Raw genomic sequence first — 24,314 nt, forward strand, 5'->3', positions numbered from 1 at the left:
TCATCAAAGACCTTGGTGTTACTTTTGATCCAGATCTTGCGTTTGATGCACATATTAAAAACATCTCTCGGGTTGCTTTTTATTACTTGAGGAATATCTCCAAAATTCGGAAGATACTGTCCCTAAATAATGCAGAAAAGCTAGTGCATGCTTTTGTTACCTCAAGATTAGATGACTGCAATGCTCTTTTGTCTGGATTCTCTCAATTCCTCTCTGAAAGGGCTCCAGCTAATTCAAAATGCAGCAGCTCGTATTCTTACTAGAACAAGGAGATTTGAGCTTCACTTCACTGGCTGCCTGTTAAATTCCGAATAGATGACAAAATACTACTTCTGACTTTTAAAGCCTTACATGGGCTTGCTCCTCTGTATTTAAACAATTTACTGAATCCTTATACTCCCTCACGAATACTCCGTTCGCAGGGTGCAGGCCTCCTTGTTATTCCTAGAATAACTAAAAGTTCCATAGGTGGCAGAGCCTTTTTCCTATCATGCTCCTTTCCTGTGGAACAAATTGCCTGCTCATGTTCGGGGTGCAGACACTATCACCTTATTTAAAGCTAGGCTAAAAACGTATCTCTTTAGTCTGTCCTATAGTTGAGGGGCAGGAGTGGGTGGCTGGCATAAGCTATAGAGTCTCTGGTGGACTTGGCAGTCAGTGCTGTCAGTAGTGCTTTGTTAGGCATAACCAGTCATGGTCTGGTGGTGACCGTCTCAAGCCTACCCTCATGGCTGTGTTGGCCACTGTCTCCATTTCCCTTAGCTACACTGCTATAGCCTTATTCTGCTGGGGTTCTCCTTTGCTGTGATTGAACAATTACTATCTGGACCCCCTAACAATGTTACTTTCCTCTTCTCCCCGCTCTGGGCACCTGCCCGGAGCGCTAGCCCAACTTTTCCTGCGCACCCCCTCCAGGCCTGGAGCTCCAGCCCAAGACCAGCCGTACAACTCCCTCCTGCCACGACTGATTCAGCTGTAGCACCTAGCCTGTCCCCTTGCCTGACAGTGCCACCCATTGGTGCTCCTGCTATCCCTCAACCACATCTGTGCTTCAAGTTATTGGACATATATGTACTTTTATTTAATCTGGTTTTCTGTTTAAAACCATTGTTTCTACAAACCGGTGTCAACCAGCGGCAGATGGGTCCCCCTACTGAGTCAGATTCTGCTCAAGGTTTCTTCCTGTTTCCAGGGAGCTTTTTGTTGCCACTGTTGCCCTAGGCGTACTCTTGGGGCCCGGTTTCTCTGTAAAGCTGCTTTGCGACAAAGGCCCTTTGTAAAAAGCGCTATACGAATAAAATTGAATTGAATTGAATGTTCCATACATAAGAATAATATAGCTCACCTTTATTGCAGGTCCGGCCAACATATTTCCGGTCTGGTAAAAATCTATGTTTATTTCTATCCTTGGAGAGAGCAGATGTGTGAGCTCCCACAGCTTTATCTATTTTCTACTTCTTTCTCAGTTGTATTCGTTATTTTACATTTTTCTATTTTATTTTATTTTTTCTCCTTTTTCACAGATTGCCACACTTGCAGAACACTTCAGTGGATTTTTTAATCAATATAAGATGCCCCCCACACACCTTCCACAGCCCTGGAGAGACCATCGCTGTGCTTATGTCCATTGGTTGACAAAATCATTTTAAATGGGGATATGAATATTGTGTCCCATCAGCATGGTAATATACTTAACTTGGAAGTTTCACGAGGAATATGAATCAACAATGTTTCAGTGTCTGACATTACTGTTTCTGATCATTACTGTGTGTACTTTGATGTTCTACTAAATGCCTCAAGTACCAAAAAAGAAAAAAAACAATTCAAGAAAAAAAGAAAGAAAGAAAAAAACAATTCACAAACCATCATGAAAATTGGTGATGTGTTTTTGGTGCTTCTAGTGTCAGTAATATCAGTAAAACATATAGGCTAAGCAAGTCCAATTTTATCTGGTTCTGTAATACACAACACCAGGGAGTATACATTAAAATGACACTTGCAAAGAAAAGGAACAGCTTCTTACAGTATTCTTCTAAACTGTATTAAAAAAAACTTCATGGGTATCTTCATTAAAAATGTGATAATGAAAATGCTTGTCTACTGATCATGTGGGCAATCAATGCTGTGGTGGGTATGTCAGGAACTGCAAGAAAAGGGCTTTTTGATACTGCAGGGTTTGCTGGCTTTTGTTGTTAGTCAGCATTTAATTTATCAATGAAAGCTGTTGATTACACAGTTAACTCACCACACCATGTTTCTGGGATCTGAATCGGTTGCTGATTTTAAGGTGAAAACAAAAACCAGCACGACCAGGGTTTCTGACCCCTGTGCTTGTAGAAGTGGTAGAGCTAACAAAGAATTGTGGACAGACATGTTTTATGACCCACTACTGAAAAACAAGGATGAAACCAGTGTACAGTAAACCGTTTTATAACATCACATTCATTTCACATTTGTTTCCCGTTCAAGCACATTCAGAAGGGAAGAGTCAGTGCCAAATATTCTAAATGTTAATATGAGTTTAAAAGACCTCTGAAACCATGGATAGAAAAGAGCATAAATGATTGGATTGATGGAAGAATTTAAAAATACTAGAGACTCTGAAACTGATACTGTAAAATACACAGATCTGTTCCTCAAATAGACATTAAGAAAGGTACTTACATAGTAGGGTACTAAGCACAGCAGGAATACTGCCACTAGAACTCCAAGGGTTTTTGCTGCTTTCCTTTCAGATGCCATTGAGCTATTATGTATTTGTGGGCACTTTCTGACACTCCTAATTTTATTTGCCTGCTTTGTAGCAATAATGAAAATGTTCAGGTATAAAATTAAAATCATTGAGCATGGCAAAAGAAATACAATTATGAAGTCAACAATGGACCATTTGTTATGAACTGTAACAATACACTCACCACATGTGACGTTTGCTTTCATGTCAATTGTATTTCCATTGAAATAAAGAAGCACCATATTGTAAATTAATGAATTCAACCACAGTATTGCTATTATCCTCAAAGTTACATTCGCTGTCATTTTCATGGAGTAGTGAAATGGGTTGGAGAGAGCAATATATCGGTCCACTGAAATTAAAGCTACATTATAAATGGATATACAAGTGAGGTAAAATGCTGCTACATTAAAAATTGTGCAATACAATATACCAAAGCAACTGTGTGGATCTATCAACATAGTAAAATAGAGGGGCATCACAATTACCCCAACAAGACAGTCTGCCATCGCCAAAGAGAGCAGGAGGAAATTGGTTGCCGTATGAAGCTGCTTGAAGTGACAGATGGTGATGATCACAAGCAGGTTTCCACACACCGTCAGCGAGACAACTACTGCTACAGACATATACAGCAGTACATAAGATGCTGTTTGGGAACTGTCCAAACAGGAAATGTTTGAATGGATGCAGGATTCCTCTTCTGTGAGATTCATGAATGACGTGCGCCAGTATTACTGAACAATAAAACCTTCTGTCATTATATTTAATATAAGAAATCTAAAAGAGAAATAAATACTATTGTATGAATTTGCATGAAAAGCGTAGCATCATGCAGGTTTCTGGTGTCTGGAGTCCTTTTGGATCATTAAGAGCAGTTGAGTCACATTTATATAAAGTTGTTACCACTGTTTTTTTCTTTTGGTGGCTGTTAATCCCCATCAGATTAAATTATATGTGTTTGTACAGGGGGTTGTGTTCGGAGACATAGAGCAAAACCTGGCCAGTGATGTAATCAAATAATAAAATCAGAGGTTACACGAGTTTGATTAGAGCCAGGCCCAGTACACTTGTTTATTACAGAAGTACAGTGATACCAGTACAATTTATTTTATGTAAAATCACCTTTTTTCATCCAAATGAGTAAAACATTGCATTCATTTCATAAAAGCTCTTATTCAGAATTTACAATGGAGCAAAACACAAGTTCACAAGCACTAAACAGAATTACAGTGGTGTACAAAACACTTGGGTGCCCCAGGTCAAAAAGGCCCTTAACAATTAATTACTAAGTCAACAGAAGCAAACCTGACTTCTAAATGGTAAAAAGTTAAACATGACACACTTCTTCAAATTTTAAAGCAAGATTACTTTTTATTTTAAATTTTTACAGTTTCAAAATAATAAAAAAAGAAAAAGTCGCTGTGCGACCAGGTTTTCTGTCCTGTTTTCCGTTTTATTTTATTTTATTTTATTTTATTTGTGGGCGCCTTTCAGAGCACTCAAGGACACCTTACAAGACACAGTAAAAACATCATATAAAAACTAATCAATCAATAGCACCAACATGTTATATACAACAAGACATATAAAATTATCAACATAAAACATAAAACTCATCAATCAGGGTCAGGTTAAATATGCCAGTGTGAAAAGGTGTGTCTTGAGTCTAGATTTAAAAGTGAGGAGAGTGTCAATGTTGCGAATGTCTTGTGGCAGAGAGTTCCAGAGGCGTTTTCCCCTTTCTCCTCTGGTGGTTCCCCTAGAAAATACTGGGGAGAACCCTGGATTATATTCGTGGTTATCACACGTTCTGTGGGTAACTTGAAGATTCCCTTTTCGGTTGCATCTGGTCCTCCATCCCCGCTCCCTCACAGAACACTCAAGCCTTATGGAAGAACCAGCGACCCCACCAGGGCTAAAACGAGTGCTGGCTAATCAGCATGCTGCGATAGCTGCTCATGAGGGGGGGCTTAAAGACCCTCCAGGCCCAACAACAGGCTATGATGGCTCAACAAGGTCAGCCCGTTGACCAGCTGCGCTGTCAGGAAGACTGTATACAGGAACTGTAGCATAGCGGCCTGTAGCATAGTGGTTACGGTACATGACTGGGTCGGTGGTTCAAACTCCGGTGTAGCCACACAATAAGTTCCGCACAGCCGTTGGGCCCTTGAGCAAGGCCCTTAACCCTGCATTGCTCCAGGAGAGGATTGTCTCCTGCTTATTCTAATCAACTGTCTGTCGCTCTGGATAAGAGTGTCTGCCAAATAACAATAATGTAATGTAATGAACTAGCAGCTGGCGACCACCGCTCCATCCCCAGTCACACATGCACTCTCCCATGATACCCCATCTACTTCTGTCGCCCATAGGGAACCCAAACTCCAGCTCCCTCTGTGCTATGCTGGGGAGTCAGGGAAGTGTCGGGGTTTCCTGTCCCAATGTTAAAGATTTTTTAAGGCTTAGCTGTCCAGGTTCACCTCTCACGATTCGTGGGTGGCGTTTATTTTATCCTTAAATTAACTGGGATGGCCCTCGCCTAGGCAGATCCCTTAATCTGTTCTGATGCCTCGATTATGCGAGACGTAGATTGCCTTATGAAGAAGATGGCCATGATTTTTGACCACAATGTCTCTGGTCAGGAAGCAGCCATGAAGCTAATCTGTCTGCGCCAGGGTAATGACTCTGTAGCTGAGTTCTCGATCACTTTCCAGGCTATGGCAGGAGAAACGGCAGAAGGACATTTAAAATCTCTCTTCCCTAACACCCTCTCAGAGCCTGTTAAAGATGGTTTAGCACCTCTCGAACCACCGGACACATTTGATGCTTTGGTGTCCATGGCCAATAACAGGCTCAGGGAGTGAGAGAGAGAATGAGGGTGTAGGGGAGGCTGCCCATCCAGGTACGCTCCCATTCATGAAGTTCCCCTTGCAGCTTCCCCTGCTATCTGCTCCTCTCTGACCTATTATGAGCCCATGCAGGTGGACAGCGCGTGGTGGTGCAACATTATCTATCCAAATCTACTGAACGAGCTGCATGTGGTGGCGCAACACTATCTATCCAAATCCATTTCATCTTGAATCTTTCTTGATCTTCCAGAACTTGACTTCAACTGTTTCATTTTCTAATATTTTTTGTGAATAGCAACTTCAGAAGGTACTTTTCTCCTATGACAATAGCAGCTGCTTTTACTATGACATTCAGAGCACAAAATTGGTGCCAGACACTACTAGTATTACTGTGGTAAAGTTGCCATCTCTAAAAATGCATTTTGATTTTCCTTCTCCACAAAAAGCTGTGAATGGTAGGCTAAGCTCCCACTGTAGCACTGTTGCTATAATGTGATCACGAAAGGCCCATTCTTGTACTATAACAGGTTATTCATGATTTATTTTTGATTGCACATGGTCACTATGGTAACCTTGAGCTGTATATCCTGTTTGAGAAGATTGTGTGTCATACGGTGTTTTACTGTGTTTTGTTCTGGGATTGATACTGGTGACTGGCTGTGTGTTGCAAGGACAGAATGAGTCACACTACATTTACATACCTTCATTTTTCTTCACTGACAATGTTTCACAAGGCAAGGACACTTGCTAGGTATTTAGAATTGATTCAATGAGCCAAGCACCATTGATGGAGACCTTTGTGAAGAATTTATAACATTTTTGTGGGCACCTCTTGCTGACTGGATACATTTTTGGACAGACCTTCAAGCATGATTATATATTCCAAATGTAGACAAAAGAGAAATAACAGATATACAGTGGTTAAATAAATAAATAAATGAATAAACGAATAAATAGTCTGACACCTACTGTATGGAAGTCAGTATGCAGTGTGTAGGTGCATAAAAGTAATAATGCAGTCATTTGCAAAGATGCGAAGATATGGCCAGGACAGTTTGCAGGAATGTGGCAATGGTGTATGTGATCTTGGCCCAAGTGTTTGTAGCTGTGGTTTTCTCAGACATGAGCTCTAAACCCAATCAATCATCTATCATCAATCATCCATCATCTGTAATCTCTCTGCATTTATAAATCATAGTGTATATAAGCCGTAATAGTTAAATCATAGTTAATATAAGACTACGGCTTATATTGATCATATAAACTGTAGTCTTATATGAAGTTGACCTTGAGATATAGCCAACATTAGCACATGACAGTTTGGGGCAAGTTGTCATGCATGTCTATGTGTCACTATAAATTGACACATAAAACTTGCTCAAAAATTATTGTATCATTGTGTAATCAGCAACTTGGTTTCTTATAATAGTACTAATGTTATTGTAAATGGATTATTATGTTTAATTATACACAGTATACAAATAGTTTAGAGCAGCAGACATATCCCTGGACTACAAAATATAGGATTTCTAAAATTACGTCACAGATAATCATTCATAAAAGGCCATGAAAGCTAGTGCAGTAGTACCTGTACTCTAAGTGTTATGGGAATGCTGGTAAAGGATCCAAATGCAGACCAGAAATGGAGCGCAAAAACAGGGTTTATTAAGTCCTCAAAAATCGACAACGCACAACAGCCGACCACAGGAATAAAAAGTAAAACACAAAAAATCCAAAGCTCAGAAGTTACAGGAAACGTGGAACAAAAATATTCTCCAAAATTCAGAACTAGTAGAACACAAAAATCCAAAGCTCAGAAGTTACAAGGAACATGAACAAAAATATTCTCCAAAAATTCAGAACTAAAAAATCCAACCAAAAAATCATTTACTAGGAACAAAAAGTAATACAAACAGAACGGCAAAAAGGTAAGCAGAGCAACAAGTTTAGACAGTGTATCTCACCAGGCTTACAGACAGATACTGGTACAATCTGACAAAGACTGAACAGAAGGGAAGAACTTAAATAACAGAGGGAGGCTAATAATGGGCAGGAGACAACGAGGAACAGGGGGAACCAATCAGGGCAATGATTATGTAAATGAACCGAAGGGGGCGTGGCAGGTGAGGGCGGGGTCAGGACAAGGAAAACAAGAGCACATGGTGAGGCAGACAATCACAGGCAATACTAAGACAGTCATGACAAACATGAATATGAAAAATAATAAATTACAAAAATAAAGGATAATAAACAATGAAATTAATTCACAAAACACCGATCATGACAATAAGTAACATTAAACAGGTACACAGGCTAATTGACAGTGTACTAGCAAGTATGAATAAAATATATAAATCATAGTCAGCAGCGATAGCTTATCTTCTGTACGGAAGTTTGTTCATTCATTCATTCACATTCATTACAGTACATGGAAATTCTTATTTGCAGGTAATGATGGCTGTTCAACAAAATGTATATACTGCCACCTCAGAGACATCCAGAATTCCTCCATGCCATTATGTAGCTGTATTCACCTCACATACATGTTCAACATGTAATTATTGTTGCACAATAAAAATTGGTCTCATTCATCTCTGCATATGCATCTTGCAGGGGCATATACCGTATGTTAAATGTGATATAGAGACATAGAGGCAGTTCTTACTTTAAAGAGATCATTGTACTGATTTAGAAGTTTGTGTACTTCTAACCAAATTAAAAAATGAATGAAAATGGCCTATATGCGAATGTTGAAAATATTACCAAGCCAGAGGAGAGGTTTACTGAGGAAATATGAGCACAATCTCTGATGACATCTGCAGGACAACATTAAACCTGCCTGCCGCCACTCTTGAAAGTATTCCTCTTTGAAAGGCTTAAAAGGATCTTCATGGAGTTGGTCGAAGGACAGGCTTGAGCTGTTTTTGATATCATAAAACGGTTCTTAATTTCTTGGCCTTGCTTGGTTTACTTGATTCCTTTTGAACAGGACATAAGGAATGGAAGGAGGAGATGAGAATCAGAACTGAAGAAAGTGCTCATGAGACTTTAGACAACCTCGTTCTGTCCAGGACCATAATCAGGCCACATCATTAATGATGCTGAAACATCCAGCACATACGTATGTGACTTAACTCCATTATGGAACACATTCATTTTCACACCATCTTTTCTCTGCAAACTCGAGAGACTGTTGTATGTGAAAATCCCAGGAGAGCAGCAGTTTCTGAGCTACTCAAACCATTTACCATTTGCCCTGTCTGGTACCAACAATCATGCCACAATCAAAATCACTGAGATCACATTTTTTCCCCATTCTGATGGTTGATGTCAACATTAACTGAAGCTCCTGACCCATATCTGCATTATTTTATGCAATGCACATTATTTTATGCAATTAGATAATCACATAAGTAGGTGTAGGTGTTCCTAATAAAGCGTTTGATTTTGGTTGGTTCCATTGAAACAATAATAAAGTACAGTACTGTATATTTCACATGTTTAGTATTTTGAGTTTATCTGAGTAATCATATTGTCAACCTTATTTTGAGCAAAGCACACAACAATAAAACAATATATTTAAAATGACAAGACAGGAAAAGTGACATTTAATCAAATTGTGGAAACAATGAGTCGTCAAGTGCAAAAACAGATATACTCCAAAATTACATATGTGAGTAATATCTTTAAAAACTCTATTTTATCTGGTTCTATAATATGTGATCTGCTCTATCAACATCAGTCGCATTGACCCGAAAAAGTATTTTGAGTTCTAGAAACTACTCAAAAGAGGAGAAGGTAAGCCTTCTAACAATACCAAAGTCATCTCTCTACTACAGATAAAGGGAGTACTGTCCTGTTTCATTTTGAGTGCCACCAAACCATGTTTTTGCAAAAAAAACTACTTCAAAGAGGCTGGGAGACTACCAACATTGGACTAATGCAGAGGTGCACAACTCCAGTCCTCGAGGGCCGGTCTGCGTACTGCTTTTTGTTCCAGCGTTGTTTTTAATTTGCTGACAGCTCTATACCCTGGTTCAAGCCTGTACTTGAGCACAGTAAAATCTTTAGTATACACTTGCAGTCTGCAGCTGTAGCCAGTACTCATACACATGTCAGATAAGATATGATTGAGTCAATTAAATATTGTCATCTTGTCATCTTATGTTTTTACTCTGAACATTTACTGCTGACATTAAGGCATACAGACCATGAAAGCAAATACATTTTTGAGTAAAATCAGATGAAACCGAATCGCTATATTAACCTGTAGCTGGTGAAAGGTGGCAAGTTGGCTTGCTTCAAACGACACAAAACTCCATTGCTACCTAAACGCTAAATGTTTTAAACATTTGAAACTATATTTTTCAACCAAATTTGACATTGAGACATATAAATCAGGAGAGCAAAGACATTAATGTGAACGTTATGTGTGACATGGTGACACACCCCTGTGTGGTTTCAGTGGCCGAACAGAACGACAGCGCTAGCTTGTGATGTTCCATTTAAAAATGTTAAAACTATATTTTTACTCTTAAGTTGACATTACGACATACAGATCATGAAGGAAAAGACATTTATTTAGTAAAATCAGATGTAACTGAATATCCTGGTGTAAAATCCAGCTATGACCAGCTTGAAATACCAGCTACCAGTTGTTTCAAAACATAGCTTGAGCTGGTCAAACCATATTGAGTATATTGAGAATTCACTTTGACATCTTGTGTTTAAAAGCTTAAAAAACATATTTTTACTCTGAATTTGGCATTAAGACATATAGAATATGAAAGTAAAGATATTGCAAAATTAAGATGAAAGCCAAAAACAGCCAGAATATTATAATTGTAATATTATAATATAATACATTTTACTGAGGCAAGCAGAAGGGTCTTTGACAGTCTGTGAATTTATTAGTAGAAGTTATATCAAAAAATCGAATTAATTAGAAAATGTTTCCCGTTCAAGCACATTCAGGATGGAAGACTCTGTGCCACATATCTTAAGTGTTAATATGAGTTTAACGGACCTCTGAAACCATGGATAGAAAAGTGCATAAATGATTGGATTGATGGACGAATTTAAGTATATTAGAGTCAATGTAATTGAAATTGCAAGATGTATAGACCTGTTGCTGAAATAGACATTAAGGAAGGCACTTACATAGTAGGGTACTAAACACACAAGGAAGACTGCCACTAGAACTCCAAGGGTTTTTGCCGCTTTCCTTTCAGAGGCCATCGAACTATTATTAATTTTTTGGCGCTTTCTGACACTTCTAATTTTATTTGCCTGTTTTTTAACAATATAAAAAATGTTCAGGTATATAACCATAATAATTGAGCATGGTAAAACAAATACAATTATGAAGTCAATAATGGACCATTCCTTATTCACTGTAACAATACAATCACCACATGTGCTGTTTGCTTTCATGTCAGTAATATATCCATTGAAATAAAGAAGCACCATATTGTAGATTAATGAATACAACCATAGCATGGTTATTATCCTCAAAGTTACATTTGTTGTCATTTTCATGGAGTAGTGAAAAGGGTTGGAGAGAGCAAAACATCGGTCCACTGCAATTAAAGCTACATTATAAATTGACACACAAGTAAGATACAATTCTGCTACATTAAAAATTGTACAAGACATTGTATCAAAGCACCTCTGCGGATCTATCAACATAATAAAATAAAGAGGCATCACAATTACCCCAACAAGAAAGTCTGCCATGGCCAGAGACAGCAGGAGGAAATTAGTTGGTGTTTGAAGCTGCTTAAAGTGACAGATGGAGATGATCACAAGCAGATTTCCACACACTGTCAGTGAGACAACTACCGCTACAGCCATATACAGCAGCACATCAGCTGCTGTTGTTGAAGCTCCCAAACAGGAAAAGTTTGAAAAGACACATAACTTCTCTTGATGGACTTCTGTGAGATTCATGAAGGAATAAAATGATTACACTTTCACTGAACATTCAAATGTCCCACTGTTATACTTAATGTTGGTAACCTAAAAAATATTTGCGTGAAGCTGCATGAAGGTGTAGAGCTGCATAAATATATAGTTTACCAATCTTGCCTTCATACCTGAGGTCCTTGTGAATACTTTAGGGATGTGGTGACATTTATATAATGGAGTTAGAATTGTTTGCTCTTCTGATGCTTGTTCTGAATCCCCATCAGATTTAATTACATTTGTTTGTAGAAGGGGTTATGCTAAGACAAAGAGAAAGCACAACTGGGAAAGATCAGTGATGTAAGCAGATAAAATCAGAGGACATCAAGTGAAAAGGGCTTCATGAAAAAGTATGAGAAACCACAATATTTCCCTGCTCTATCCAAGTATACATTATATGACATTACATTCAGCAGAAACTCTTATTCAGAGAGATTTACAATGTAGTTCATTGACTTGATTTACTTGAGTAAAAGTGACAGAACTGGCTTACAGCATTCCCTGACCAGCAAGTAGGGTAGACCGGGGCACAAAGAACACAGGGCATGTTGAAACATGGAGATTTTGCATTGTTGCGTTGCATTTGAGCAAGAATGATGTGTTTGTGTATTATAGCAAGAGGACGAGTGGCAGGATGACTCGAAAACATCATCATCAACATGCATTTGTGGCAAAAAACTTTCCACAAAAATGTTTTTTGATTAATTGATAATGTGTAATTTAAATGGCAGGATTATTTGAATGTTATCAAGCATTATTAACCCCTTAACCCCTTAATTCTCATTGGTCCAGGGCCAATGCTGGTTTAAAAATAAATAAATTTGAAGATACCATTGCTTTACTGACAACAGTTCCTTATTTTGTAACATGTCAGTGGAAAAACAAGCTTGGGGGTACCTCACCTCCTATGCATTTTGGAAATCCACATACTACAAGAAATAAGGTAAATATTAAAGGAGTCCTTTTAATGGCCTTTTAAGGAATGAGTTTGTTAGGCTTGCATGAAACAACACAACATTGTTTCACCTTTGTAGCAAAACCATTGTATTTTCTTTTCTTTTTTCTTTTTTTTACTGCAAGTCCTGAGGTCTTTTCCCCTGTGCAGAGCGATATCTTTTGGTTCGGTTGGTTGTTTGAAGTACCTGATGGTCAGCTGATGCAGCAATGTGCGTGCGCCATATTCCACTAGGCCTAGACTTAGTGACTGCAAGGTAAGCTATGCCTGCAGAGAAATTGCCTCTGAAGCTGCGGTTGAGTGAGCTTCACGTCCAAGAGCTGAGTGAGTTGACACAACAGGCAAAGAACAGACGGAAAGAGAGCGAATGAAGTGAAAGATAAAAATGGTGTTCTAGGTTTTACACTGTAGGTAGGTTTTACTGCTTCAAGTATTGGATTACTTTTCTACAAATACGTCACACCAGGGCGGTGCTGTAAATGTCACTGAAGTGTCCTGTGTAATATTGAGAAGTGTGGTCCCATTGTCCCTACCTCACCCTAAATTTCTTGTACTTTTCTTTGTATGAAGGGCTCATGTGCCACGTCTGATTCAACAAATGCACCTAACTTCATACAACTGTCATAATTGAAGTCGTTAATTGAAGGTAAACAATGGATCGGTCCGGTCCATTGTCTTTATTGGTCAGTTTGCGTTCCAGCCGTGCCAATATCCACGATATACGCACAGCTAAATGGAATCTTCACACATCTTTGAATATTACTCTGCATTTGTAGATCACCGTTATCTACTTTGTAACCGAAATTAACTTAACATTGTCACCATTTTGCGGCTAGTAGCCTACCAAAAGTAAAACAAATTTAGTGACTTGAAAGTGTCTGTTTACATGACTCGTATAACAGGTTATGACCGCCCATGAATACTGTTCCTACCCAAGAAAATGTTCTAAATAAGATAAATAAGTCCTCTTAAATCACTTGTGTTAAGAGATTTAAATGATTTAACATGATATGTCCGTACGAGTGGTTCTTGCATGAAGCCTATTGGCTCCCATGTTTTTACAGAGCAAAAACAACAAAAATGGTGTCACTATCGAAACACTTATGGACTGCACCGTACATGATTTTCGAAACTACATTTTCTATAAAGACTATACAGGATAGAGTTTCAAATATTAACTGAAAACATTATTCTGACAAATCAGAATAATAGGAAAATGAATTAAGATGCATTAAAATACAGTTATATGGAATAAATGCTTTGTCATACATGAAGTATAATGTAAAATATATATATTTTTTTTAAGTTAAAACGTTAAAAGCTACACATGTAAAATGATTCAGGAAGAAAAGTAATTTAAACTATAAGAATGGGAAAAATCTTTAGCTCATGCTGCAGACAAACCATCATTTTATTATGCACTGAAAATGTGGAACACTCTACTTAAAGAAATCAGAGAAGTGGGCTCAGTGGATCTTTTTAAACAGCGTTTGAAAACATATCTTTTTAACCTGGCTTTTAACTGCAAAATGCCTTTTGTCCATCCATCCATTTTCACCCGCTTATCCGGAGTCAGGTCATGGTGGCAGTAGGCTAAGCTGGGTATTCCAGGCATCCCTCTCCCCAGCAACGCATTCCAGCTCCTCCTGGGGGACGTGGACACAGCTCTCACTTTGGTTATACAGGGACCGGATGGCTCATAACAACGGCCCCAGTAGCCCATACTCCCGCAGTACCCCCCACAGGGTTCCCCGGGGGACACGGTCGAAAGCCTTCTCCAAGTCCACAAAGCACATGTGGACTGGATGGTCAAACTCCCATGACCCTGCCAGGTAAAGAGCTGGTCCACTGTTCCAAGACCAGGATGGAAGCCACATTGCTCCTCCTGAATCCGAGGTTCGACCGTTGGTCGGAGCCTCCTTTCCAGCACCCTAGAGTATGCTTTCCCGGGGAGGCTGAGGAGTGTGATACCCCGATAATTGGAGCACACCCTCCGGTCGCCCTTCTTGAAAATGGGGACCACCACCCCGGTCTACCACTCTGCAGGTACTGTCCCCGACCTCCACGCGACACTGAAGAGGCGTCAGTGTCCAGAGCCTTCAGCATCTCAGGGCGAATCTCATCCACACCCGGCGACTTGCCGCTGAGGAGCTGTTTGACTACCTTTTTGACTACAACATCCCCAGTCTGGATCAGCAGTTCTCCTCCCCTGCTGAAAAAAGCCTGAGACAAGCTCTGCTCTCCCTTTCTGAGTCGTCGGATAGTTTGAACCATGGTTCAAACATGGTTCAGACCTCACTACACGTCTGGGTTTACCGGGTCTGTCGGGCAGCCTCCCCGGCCACTTGATCCAATCAGTTGACAGCTCTGCTCCTCTCTTCACCCGAGTGTCCAAGACATACGGCCGCAGGTCTGATGATACGACCACAAAGTCGATCATCGATCTTTGGCCTAAGGTGCTCTGGTACCAAGTACACTTATGAGCTACCCTATGCTCGAACATGGTGTTTGTTATCGACAATCCATGACCAGCACAGAAGTCCAATAACAAGACACCGCTCGGGTTAAGATCAGGCAGGCCATTCCTCCCAATCACCCCCTTCCAGGTTTCTCCATCATTGCCCATGTGAGCGTTGAAGTCGCCCAGCAGAACTATGGAGTGACTCCAAGAAGGCCGGATACTCTGAACTGACGTTTGGTGCATGAGCACAAACGACAGTCAGAGCTTTCCCCCCAGCGACACATAGTCGCTGAGAGTCCAGATGACCTGTGGCTCAGCCGGTGGCTTGTGAGTATCCCCACACCCGCCCGGCGCCTCTCACCCTGAGCAACTCCAGAAAATAACAGAGTCCAGCCCCTCTCCAGGAGTTTGGTTCTGGAACCAGTGCTGTGTGTGGAGGTGAGCCCAACTATATCTAGTTGGTACCGCTCCGCCTCCCGCACTAGCTCCGGTTCCTTCCCCACCAGAGAGGTGACGTTCCACCAGTCTGCGATGCCAAGGATCAGCACGCTCGGATCCCTGCCTTTGCCTACTGCCCGTTGGGCAAAGCGCCCGACTCCGATGCCGACCCCTGCAGGTGGTGAGCCCACAGGGCGGCGACCCCACGTGACCAATTTGGGCTGTGCCCGGCCGGGCCCCATGGGATAAGGCCCGGCCACCAGACGCTCGCCGACGAGCTCCCCTCCCGGGTCTGGCTCCAGAAGGGGGCCCCGGTTTCCCTTTTCCGGGCGAGGTATCTTGGTACTTGTAAGGCTGTATCATGGAGTCTTTGCATCGCTCTTAGTCTGGCCCCTCCCCCGGGACCAATTTGCCTACTGGAGGCTAACGCTTTATTTATTTTTTGCTTTATGCTATCATTTATTTTATTATTTGTGCTCTGTCATCTGTCTACTGTGTCCTGAATTTATTTATTTATTTATTTTATTTATTTATTTATTTTTTTTAAATTTTAAAACATTTTATTTATATTTATTTTTATAAATAAGAGTTTATACAAAAGGGTGTGCTGGCTTTTGTTGTTCCTCAATATTTAATTTAAAGCAATTGATTACACAGTTAACTCACCACACCTTGTTTCTGGGATCTGAATCGGTTGCTGATTTTAAGGTGAAAACAAAAACCAGCACACCCTGCGGCTCTCTAGGACCAGGGTTTCTGACCACTGTGCTAGTGGAAGTGGTAGAACTAACAAAGAATTGTGGACAGACATGCTATTTGACCCACTACTGAAAAACAAGGATGAAACCAGTGTACAGTAAACAGTTTTATAACATCGCATTCATTTCACAGGAAATTTCACATTTTTTTCCCGATCAAGCACATTCAGAAGGGAAGAGTCAGTGCCAAATATTCTAAACGTTAATATGAGTTTAAAAGACCTCTGAAACCATGGATAGAAAAGAGCATAAATGATTGGATTGATGGAAGAATTTAAATATAATAGACAATCTGAAAGTGAAATTGTCAGATCCACAGATCTGTTCCTCAAATAGACATTAAGAAAGGTACTTACATAGTAGGGTACTAAGCACAGCAGGAATACAGCCACTAGAACGCCAAGGGTTTTTGCTGCTTTCCTTTCAGATGCCATTGAGCTATTATGTATTTGTGGGCACTTTCTGACACTCCTAATTTTATTTGCCTGTTTTGTAGCAATAGTGAAAATTTTCAGGTATATAATTATAATCATTGAGCATGGCAAAAAAAATACAATTATGAAGTCAATAATGGACCATTCCTTATTCACTGTAACAATACAACCACCAAATGTGCTGTTTGCTTTCATGTCAGTAATATATCCATTGAAATAAAGAAGCACCATATTGTAGATTAATGAATACAACCATAGCATGGTTATTATCCTCAAAGTTACATTTGTTGTCATTTTCATGGAGTAGTGAAAAGGGTTGGAGAGAGCAAAACATCGGTCCACTGCAATTAAAGCTACATTATAAATTGACACACAAGTAAGATACAATTCTGATACATTATAAATTGTACAAAACATTGTATCAAAGCACCTCTGCGGATCTATGAACATAATAAAATAAAGAGGCATCACAGTTACCCCAACAAGAAAGTCTGCCATGGCCAGAGACAGCAGGAGGAAATTAGTTGGTGTTTGAAGCTGCTTAAAGTGACAGATGGAGATGATCACAAGCATATTTCCACACACTGTCAGTGAGACAGCTACCGCTACAGCCATATACAGCAGCACATCAGCTGCTGTTGTTGAAGCTCCCAAATAGGAAAAGTTTGAAAAGACACATAACTTCTCTTGATGGACTTCTGTGAGATTCATGACAGAATAAAATGATTACACTTTCACTGAACATTCAAATGTCCCACTGTTATACTTAATGTTGGTAACCTAAAAAAATATTTGCGTGAAGCTGCATGAAGGTGTAGAGCTGCATAAATTGTGGCACCCCACGGGGAGAGAGAGGCAGAGAGAGCAGGAATAAGGGTGTCCAAAATTATATTTTATTACATTTTCGTTAAGTGTCTTCAGAACACATTCAATTCACACTTTTTTCCCAAAAAAAAAAAAAAAACAGGAAAAAAAATCTCCGGCCAAAAAATTAAGTACACCGGTCCTTTCCTAATCACGTGGCTCTGTCAGCCCATCGGTATCTGGGTCGCGGCTCCGTCCTATCCGCGCCTTTCCCGGCACGGAGATCCACGTCCCCGCTTTGTCACTCGGTTCTGCGTCGTTTGGCTGTGTTTCGTTCGTGCTGGCTCCGCATCCGTCTCCCTTACTGCTCAGCCCCGTTCTGTGGTTGTGCCCGGCCTTTTGTAGGGCTCCTCTCTCTCTCTCGAACTCGTCCCAGCTGCGCCTGTCGAATCAGAGCCTTAGAGTTCATTGCCCACATTCCCCACGCGCCTTTCCTCCGGTGCTGCTGGCCTTGGTGCTGATCCTCAAGTATTTTCAATACTGCTTCAAGAATTCACACTATTGGATAACTTTTCTACAAATACGTCACACCGGGGCGGTGCTGTAAATGTCACTGAAGTGTCCTGTGTAATATTGGGAAGTGTGGTCCCGTTGTCCCTACATCACACTAAATTTCTTGTACTTTTCTTTGTATGAAGGGCTTATATGAGTGTGCCACGTCTGATTCAACAAATGCACCTAACTTCATACAACTGTCATAATTGAACTCAAAACGTTAATTGAAGGTAAACAATGGATCGGTCCGGTCCATTGTCTTTATTGGTCAGTTTGCGTTCCAGCCGTGCCAATATCCACGATATACGCACAGCTAAATGGAATCTTCACACATCTTTGAATATTACTCTGCATTTGTAGATCACTGTTATCTACTTTAAAATTAACCCAACATTGTCACCATTTTGCGGCTAGTAGCCTACCAAAAGTAAAACAAATTTAGTGACTTGAAAGTGTCTGTTTACATGACTCGTATAACAGGTTATGACCGCCCATGAATATTGTTCCTACCCAAGAAAATGTTCTAAATAAGATAAATAAGTCCTCTTAAATCACTTGTGTTAAGAGATTTAAGTGATTTAACATGATATGTCTGTACGAGTGGTTCTTGCATGAAGCCTATTGGCTCCCATGTTTTTACAGAGCAAAAACAACAAAAATGGTGTCACTATCGAAACAATTATGGACTGCACCGTACATGTTTTCAAAACTTCATTTTCTATAAAGACTATACAGGAATAGAGTTTCAAATATTAACTGCAAACATTATTCTGATAAATCAGAACAACAGGAAAATGAATTAAGATGCATTAAAATACAGTTATATGGCATAAATGCTTTGTCATACATGAAGTATAATTTAAAATATATATATTTTTTAAAGTTAAAACGTTAAAAGCTACACATATGTAAAATGAAAGAAAGAAAAAGTAATTTAAACTATAACAATGGGAAAAATCTTTAGCTCATGCTGCTGACAAACCGTCATTTTATTATGCACTGAAAATGTGGAACACTCTACTTAAAGAAATCAGAGAGATGGGCTCAGTGGACCTTTTTAAACAGCGTTTGAAAACATATCTTTTTAACCTGGCTTTTAACTGCAATTAGTAATGCCTTTTGTCCATCCATCCATTTTCACCCGCTTATCCGGAGTCGGGTCATGGTGGCAGTAGGCTAAGCTGGGTATTCCAGGCATCCCTCTCCCCAGCAACGCTTTCCAGCTCCTCCTGGGGGATCCTGAGGCGTTCCCAGGCCAGGATAGATATATAATCTCTCCAGCGGGTTCTGGGTCTACTTCGGGGTCTCTGCCCAGTTGGACGAGCCCGGAAAACCTCCAAAGGGAGGCGCCCAGGAGGCATCCTGATCAGATGCCTGAACCACCTCAATTGGCTCCTTTCGACGCGAAGGAGCAGCGGCTCTACTCCGAGCTCCCTTCGGATGTCCAAGCTCCTCACCCTATCTCTAAGGCTGAGGAGGAAGTTCATTTCGGCCGCGTGTAAACGTGATCTCGTTCTTTCGGTCACTACCCAAAGCTTGTGACCATAGGTGAGGGTTGGGACATAGATCATAGATCGAGACATAGATCGAGCCTTCTGGCTCAGCTCCCTCTTCACCACGACGGTCCGGTGCAATGCCCGCATTACTGCTGACGCTGCACCGATCCGCCTGTCGATCTCACGCTCCCTTCTACCCTCACTCGTGAACAAGACCCCGAGATACTTGAACTCCTTCACTTGGGGCAATGACTCATTCCCAACCCGGAGGGAGCCAACCAGCATTTTCCGGCAGAGAACCATGGCCTCGTCCTTGAGATCCTGTCCATGAATATCACAAACAGGACCGGTGACAAGAGGCAACCTTGGCAGAGTCCAACACCCACTGGAAACATGCTTGGCTTTGTGCTGAGGATGTGGACACAGCTCTCACTTTGGTTATACAGGGACCGGATGGCTCGTAACAACGGCCCCGGTACCCCATACTCCCGCAGTACCCCCGACAGGGTTCCCCGGGGGACACGGTCGAAAGCCTTCTCCAAGTCCACAAAGCACATGTGGACTGGATGGTCAAACTCGTATGACCCTGCCAGGTAAAGAGCTGGTCCATTGTTCCAAGACCAGGATGGAAGCCACATTGCTCCTCCTGAATCCAAGGTTCGACCGTTGGTCGGAGCCTCCTTTCCAGCACCCTAGAGTATGCTTTCCCGGGGAGGCTTAGGAGTGTGATACCCCGATAATTGGAGCACACCCTCCGGTCCCCCTTCTTGAAAATGGGGACCACCACCCCGGTCTACCACTCTGCAGGTACTGTCCCCGACCTCCACGTGACACTGAAGACAGCCCAACAATGTCCAGAGCCTTCAGCATCTCAGGGCGAATCTCATCCACACCTGGCGACTTGCTGCTGAGGAGCTTTTTGACTACCTTTTTGACTACAACATCCCCAGTCCGGGTCAGCAGTTCTCCTCCCCTGCTGAAAACAGCCTGAGACGAGCCCTGCTTTCCCTTTCTGAGTCGTCGGATGGTTTGAACATGGCCCACTCGGACTCCATGTCCCCAGCCACCCCTGGGATGCATGAGAAGTTTGTGGGAGTTGAAGACCTCGCGGACAGGGGCCTCCGCCAGACGTTCCCAGTTCACCCTCACTACACGTTTGGGTTTATCGGGTCTGTCGGGCAGCCTCCCCGGCCACTTGATCCAATCAGTTGACAGCTCTGCTCCTCTCTTCACCCGAGTGTCCAAGACATACGGCCGCAGGTCTGATGATACGACCACAAAGTCGATCATCGATCTTTGGCCTAAGGTGCTCTGGTACCAAGTACACTTATGAGCTACCCTATGCTCGAACATGGTGTTTGTTATCGACAATCCATGACCAGCACAGAAGTCCAAAAACAAGACACTGCTCGGGTTAAGGTCAGGCAGGCCATTCCTCCCAATCACCCCCTTCCAGGTTTCTCCGTCATTGCCCATGTGAGCGTTGAAGTCGCCCAGCAGAACTATGGAGTCTCCAGGCGGCACCCTTTCCAGGATGCCGCCCAGTGACTCCAAGAAGGCCGGATACTCTGAACTGCCGTTTGGTGCATGAGCACAAACGACAGTCAGAGCTTTCCCCCCAGCGACACGTAGTCGCAGAGAGTCCAGATGACCTGTGGCTCAGCCGGTGGCTTGTGAGTATCCTCACACCCGCCCGGCGCCTCTCACCCTGAGCAACTCCAGAAAATAACAGAGTCCAGCCCCTCTCCAGGAGTTTGGTTCTGGAACCAGTGCTGTGTGTGGAGGTGAGCCCAACTATATCTAGTTGGTACTGCTCCGCCTCCCGCACTAGCTCCGGTTCCTTCCCCACCAGAGAGGTGACGTTCCACCAGTCTGCGACGCCAAGGATCAGCACGCTCGGATCCCTGCCTTTGCCTACTGCCCATTGGGCAAAGCGCCCGACTCCGATGCCAACCCCTGCAGGTGGTGAGCGCACAGGGCGGTGACCCCACGTGACCAATTTGGGCTGTGCCCGGCCAGGCCCCATGGGATAAGGCCCGGCCACCAGACGCTCGCCGACGAGCTCCCCTCCCGGGTCTGGCTCCAGAAGGGGGCCCCGGTTTCCCTTTTCCGGGCGAGGTATCTTGGTACTTGTAAGGCCGTATCATGGAGTCTTTGAATCGCTCTTAGTCTGGCCCCTCCCCCGGGACCAATTTGCCTAATGGGGGCTAATGCTAGTGCCCCCGACAACATAGCTTGGAGGATCACCGGGACACACAAACCCCTCCACCATGTTATGGTGGCGATTCCTTGGAGAGGTAATGCCTTTTGTTTTAACCATTTTTATTTGTATTATGTTACTGTTTTTTTGCTTTATGCTATCATTTATTTTATTATTTGTGCTCTGTAATCTGTCTACTGTGTCCTGAATTTATTTGTTTATTTTTTATAAATAAGAGTTTATAAATAAGGTTGTGCTGGCTTTTGTTGTTCCTCAATATTTAATTTAAAGCAGTTGATTACACAGTTAACTCACCACACCTTGTTTCTGGGATCTGAATCGGTTGCTGATTTTAAGGTGAAAACAAAAACCAGCACACCCTGCGGCTCTCTAGGACCAGGGTTTCTGACCCCTGTGCTAGTGGAAGTGGTAGAACTAACAAAGAATTGTGGACAGACATGCTTTATGACCCACTACTGAAAGATGAAACCAGTGTACAGTAAACAGTTTTATAACATCACATTCATTTCACAAGAAATTTCACATTTTTTTCCCGATCAAGCACATTCAGAAGGGAAGAGTCAGTGCCAAATATTCTAAACGTTAATATGAGTTTAAAAGACCTCTGAAACCATGGATAGAAAAGAGCATAAATGATTGGATTGATGGAAGAATTTAAATATACTAGAGAATCTGAAAGTGAAATTGTCAGATCCACAGATCTGTTCCTCAAATAGACATTAAGAAAGGTACTTACATAGTAGGGTACTAAGCACAGCAGGAATACAGCCACTAGAACGCCAAGGGTTTTTGCTGCTTTCCTTTCAGATGCCATTGAGCTATTATGTATTTGTGGGCACTTTCTGACACTCCTAATTTTATTTGCCTGTTTTGTAGCAATAGTGAAAATTTTCAGGTATATAATTATAATCATTGAGCATGGCAAAAAAAATACAATTATGAAGTCAATAATGGACCATTCGTTATCAACTCTAACAATACACTCACCACACGTGCTGTTTGCTTTCATGGCAGTAATATTTCCATTGAAATAAAGAAGCACCATATTGTAAATTAATGAATACAACCACAGTATGATTATTATCTTCGAAGTTATATTCATTGTCATTTCCATGGAGTAGTGAAAAGGGTTGGAGAGAGCAAAACATCGGTCCACTGCAATTAAAGCTACATTATAAATTGACACACAAGTAAGATAGAATTCTGATACATGAAGAATAATGCAAGTAAATTTGTCAAAGCACCTCTGTGGTTCTATCAATGAGGGAAAGTACAGCGGCATCACAATTACCCCAACAAGAAAGTCTGCCATGGCCAGAGAGAGCAGGAGGAAATTAGTTGGTGTTTGAAGCTGCTTGAAGTGGCAGATGGAGATGATCACAAGGAGGTTTCCACACACTGTCAGCGAGACAACTACTGCTACAGACATATACAAAAGTACAACAGTTGCTGTTGATGAAGCTTCCCAACAGGAAAAGTTTGAATAGACACAGGACACCTCTTGATGGACTTCTGTAAGATTCATGAATGAAGAAAATTGTTAGTTTCACTGAAGAAATGTCCCGCTGTTTTACTTAATGTTGGCAATGGATCTTTGTTTGAAACTGTGTGAAAGGTAGCATGATATTACTAGCCAGTCTTCCCTAGAAAGATTTTCTGACATTTATAGAATGGAGTTACCATTATTATTTCTCTTCTGATGCTTGTCTGAATCCCCGTCAGACTTAATTACATTTGTTTGCACAGGGCTTTATTTTAAGAGAGAGAAAGCACAACTGGGAAATATCAGTGATGTAATCAAGTAATAAAATAACAGAGGATGTCAAGAGGAAAGGCCTTTCAACCTGCACTGTCTGATTCTCAAAGCACAATGGTAACAGAGTGGATTTCAGGTTATGTCTTAAAATTATCTTGGATTTAATGAAAAAGTATGACAAACATTACATTTCATTACATTTGGCAAATGCTTTTATCTAAAGCAACATACAATAAATTCATACTGAAGGATAATGGAAATAAAGAATAAATAAAAATAATCAGAATTGTATTGTTAGTCACCATAGTAATCGTCCTTCCCCCCCCAGATTTTGTAAAGTATTTGGTTTCTTGAAAAATGCTATATACAATTGTAAATAAAATGTTCTTCATTTTTATTATTATTATGTCTATCATCATTATAAAATTATTATATGAGGATGGTATGATTTAGCAGTGCAACTCACATTAATATTTTACCCAGAACTGCACTAGCACTTATATTTTGGAGATGGAGCCTTAAAGTAATACTTCACCAAACAATGATCAGCTGATTTCTTATGTAAAAAATAGTTGAATGGAAAAATTAATTCACATTCAAAAGGATCTTTTCCAAACATTACCTTGCTCAATCACAAATTAATGGTAAAGATAGGAAAGCCTTTGGGCTGAAATTAGCTGCTTCATATTTTCTCCATTGATATTAAGACCTATTGAACTGTTTAACATTCAGAAATGACATTACATTATTGGCATTTTGGTAGACGCACTTATCCAGAGCGACATACAGTTGATTAGACTAAGCAGGAGACAATCTGCCCCTGGAGCAATGCAGGCTTAAGGGCCTTGCTCAAGGGCCCAATGGCTGTGCGGATCTTACTGTGGCTACACCGGGG

At 41.2% G+C, this 24,314-nt stretch overlaps 4 protein-coding genes across 4 annotated transcripts; all 4 read right to left on the reverse strand.

The window, feature by feature from the left end:
- Positions 1-2,442: 2,442 nt before the first annotated feature.
- On the reverse strand, positions 2,443-3,357 carry LOC133107467 (trace amine-associated receptor 7c-like). The gene is made up of 2 exons (XM_061216455.1): positions 2,661-3,357; positions 2,443-2,612 (listed from the first exon to the last, which is right to left on the reverse strand). The coding sequence occupies exons 1-2, from the start codon at positions 3,355-3,357 to the stop codon at positions 2,443-2,445; spliced, it is 867 nt and encodes a 288-aa protein (XP_061072439.1).
- A 7,158-nt stretch (positions 3,358-10,515) lies between these two features.
- LOC133107468 (trace amine-associated receptor 13c-like) lies at positions 10,516-11,526 on the reverse strand. The gene has a single exon (XM_061216456.1). The coding sequence runs from the start codon at positions 11,524-11,526 to the stop codon at positions 10,516-10,518; it is 1,011 nt and encodes a 336-aa protein (XP_061072440.1).
- Positions 11,527-12,030: 504 nt separating this feature from the next.
- LOC133107470 (trace amine-associated receptor 13c-like) lies at positions 12,031-17,202 on the reverse strand. The gene is made up of 3 exons (XM_061216457.1): positions 16,353-17,202; positions 14,902-14,921; positions 12,031-12,042 (listed from the first exon to the last, which is right to left on the reverse strand). The coding sequence occupies exons 1-3, from the start codon at positions 17,200-17,202 to the stop codon at positions 12,031-12,033; spliced, it is 882 nt and encodes a 293-aa protein (XP_061072441.1).
- Positions 17,203-22,165: 4,963 nt separating this feature from the next.
- LOC133107471 (trace amine-associated receptor 13c-like) lies at positions 22,166-23,188 on the reverse strand. Its single transcript, XM_061216458.1, has one exon. It carries the CDS (start codon positions 23,186-23,188, stop codon positions 22,166-22,168), a length of 1,023 nt encoding a protein of 340 aa, XP_061072442.1.
- Positions 23,189-24,314: the final 1,126 nt, after the last annotated feature.

The sequence above is a fragment of the Conger conger genome, chromosome 13, assembly GCF_963514075.1.
Source record: "Conger conger chromosome 13, fConCon1.1, whole genome shotgun sequence".
NCBI classification, from domain to species: Eukaryota; Metazoa; Chordata; class Actinopteri; order Anguilliformes; family Congridae; genus Conger; species Conger conger.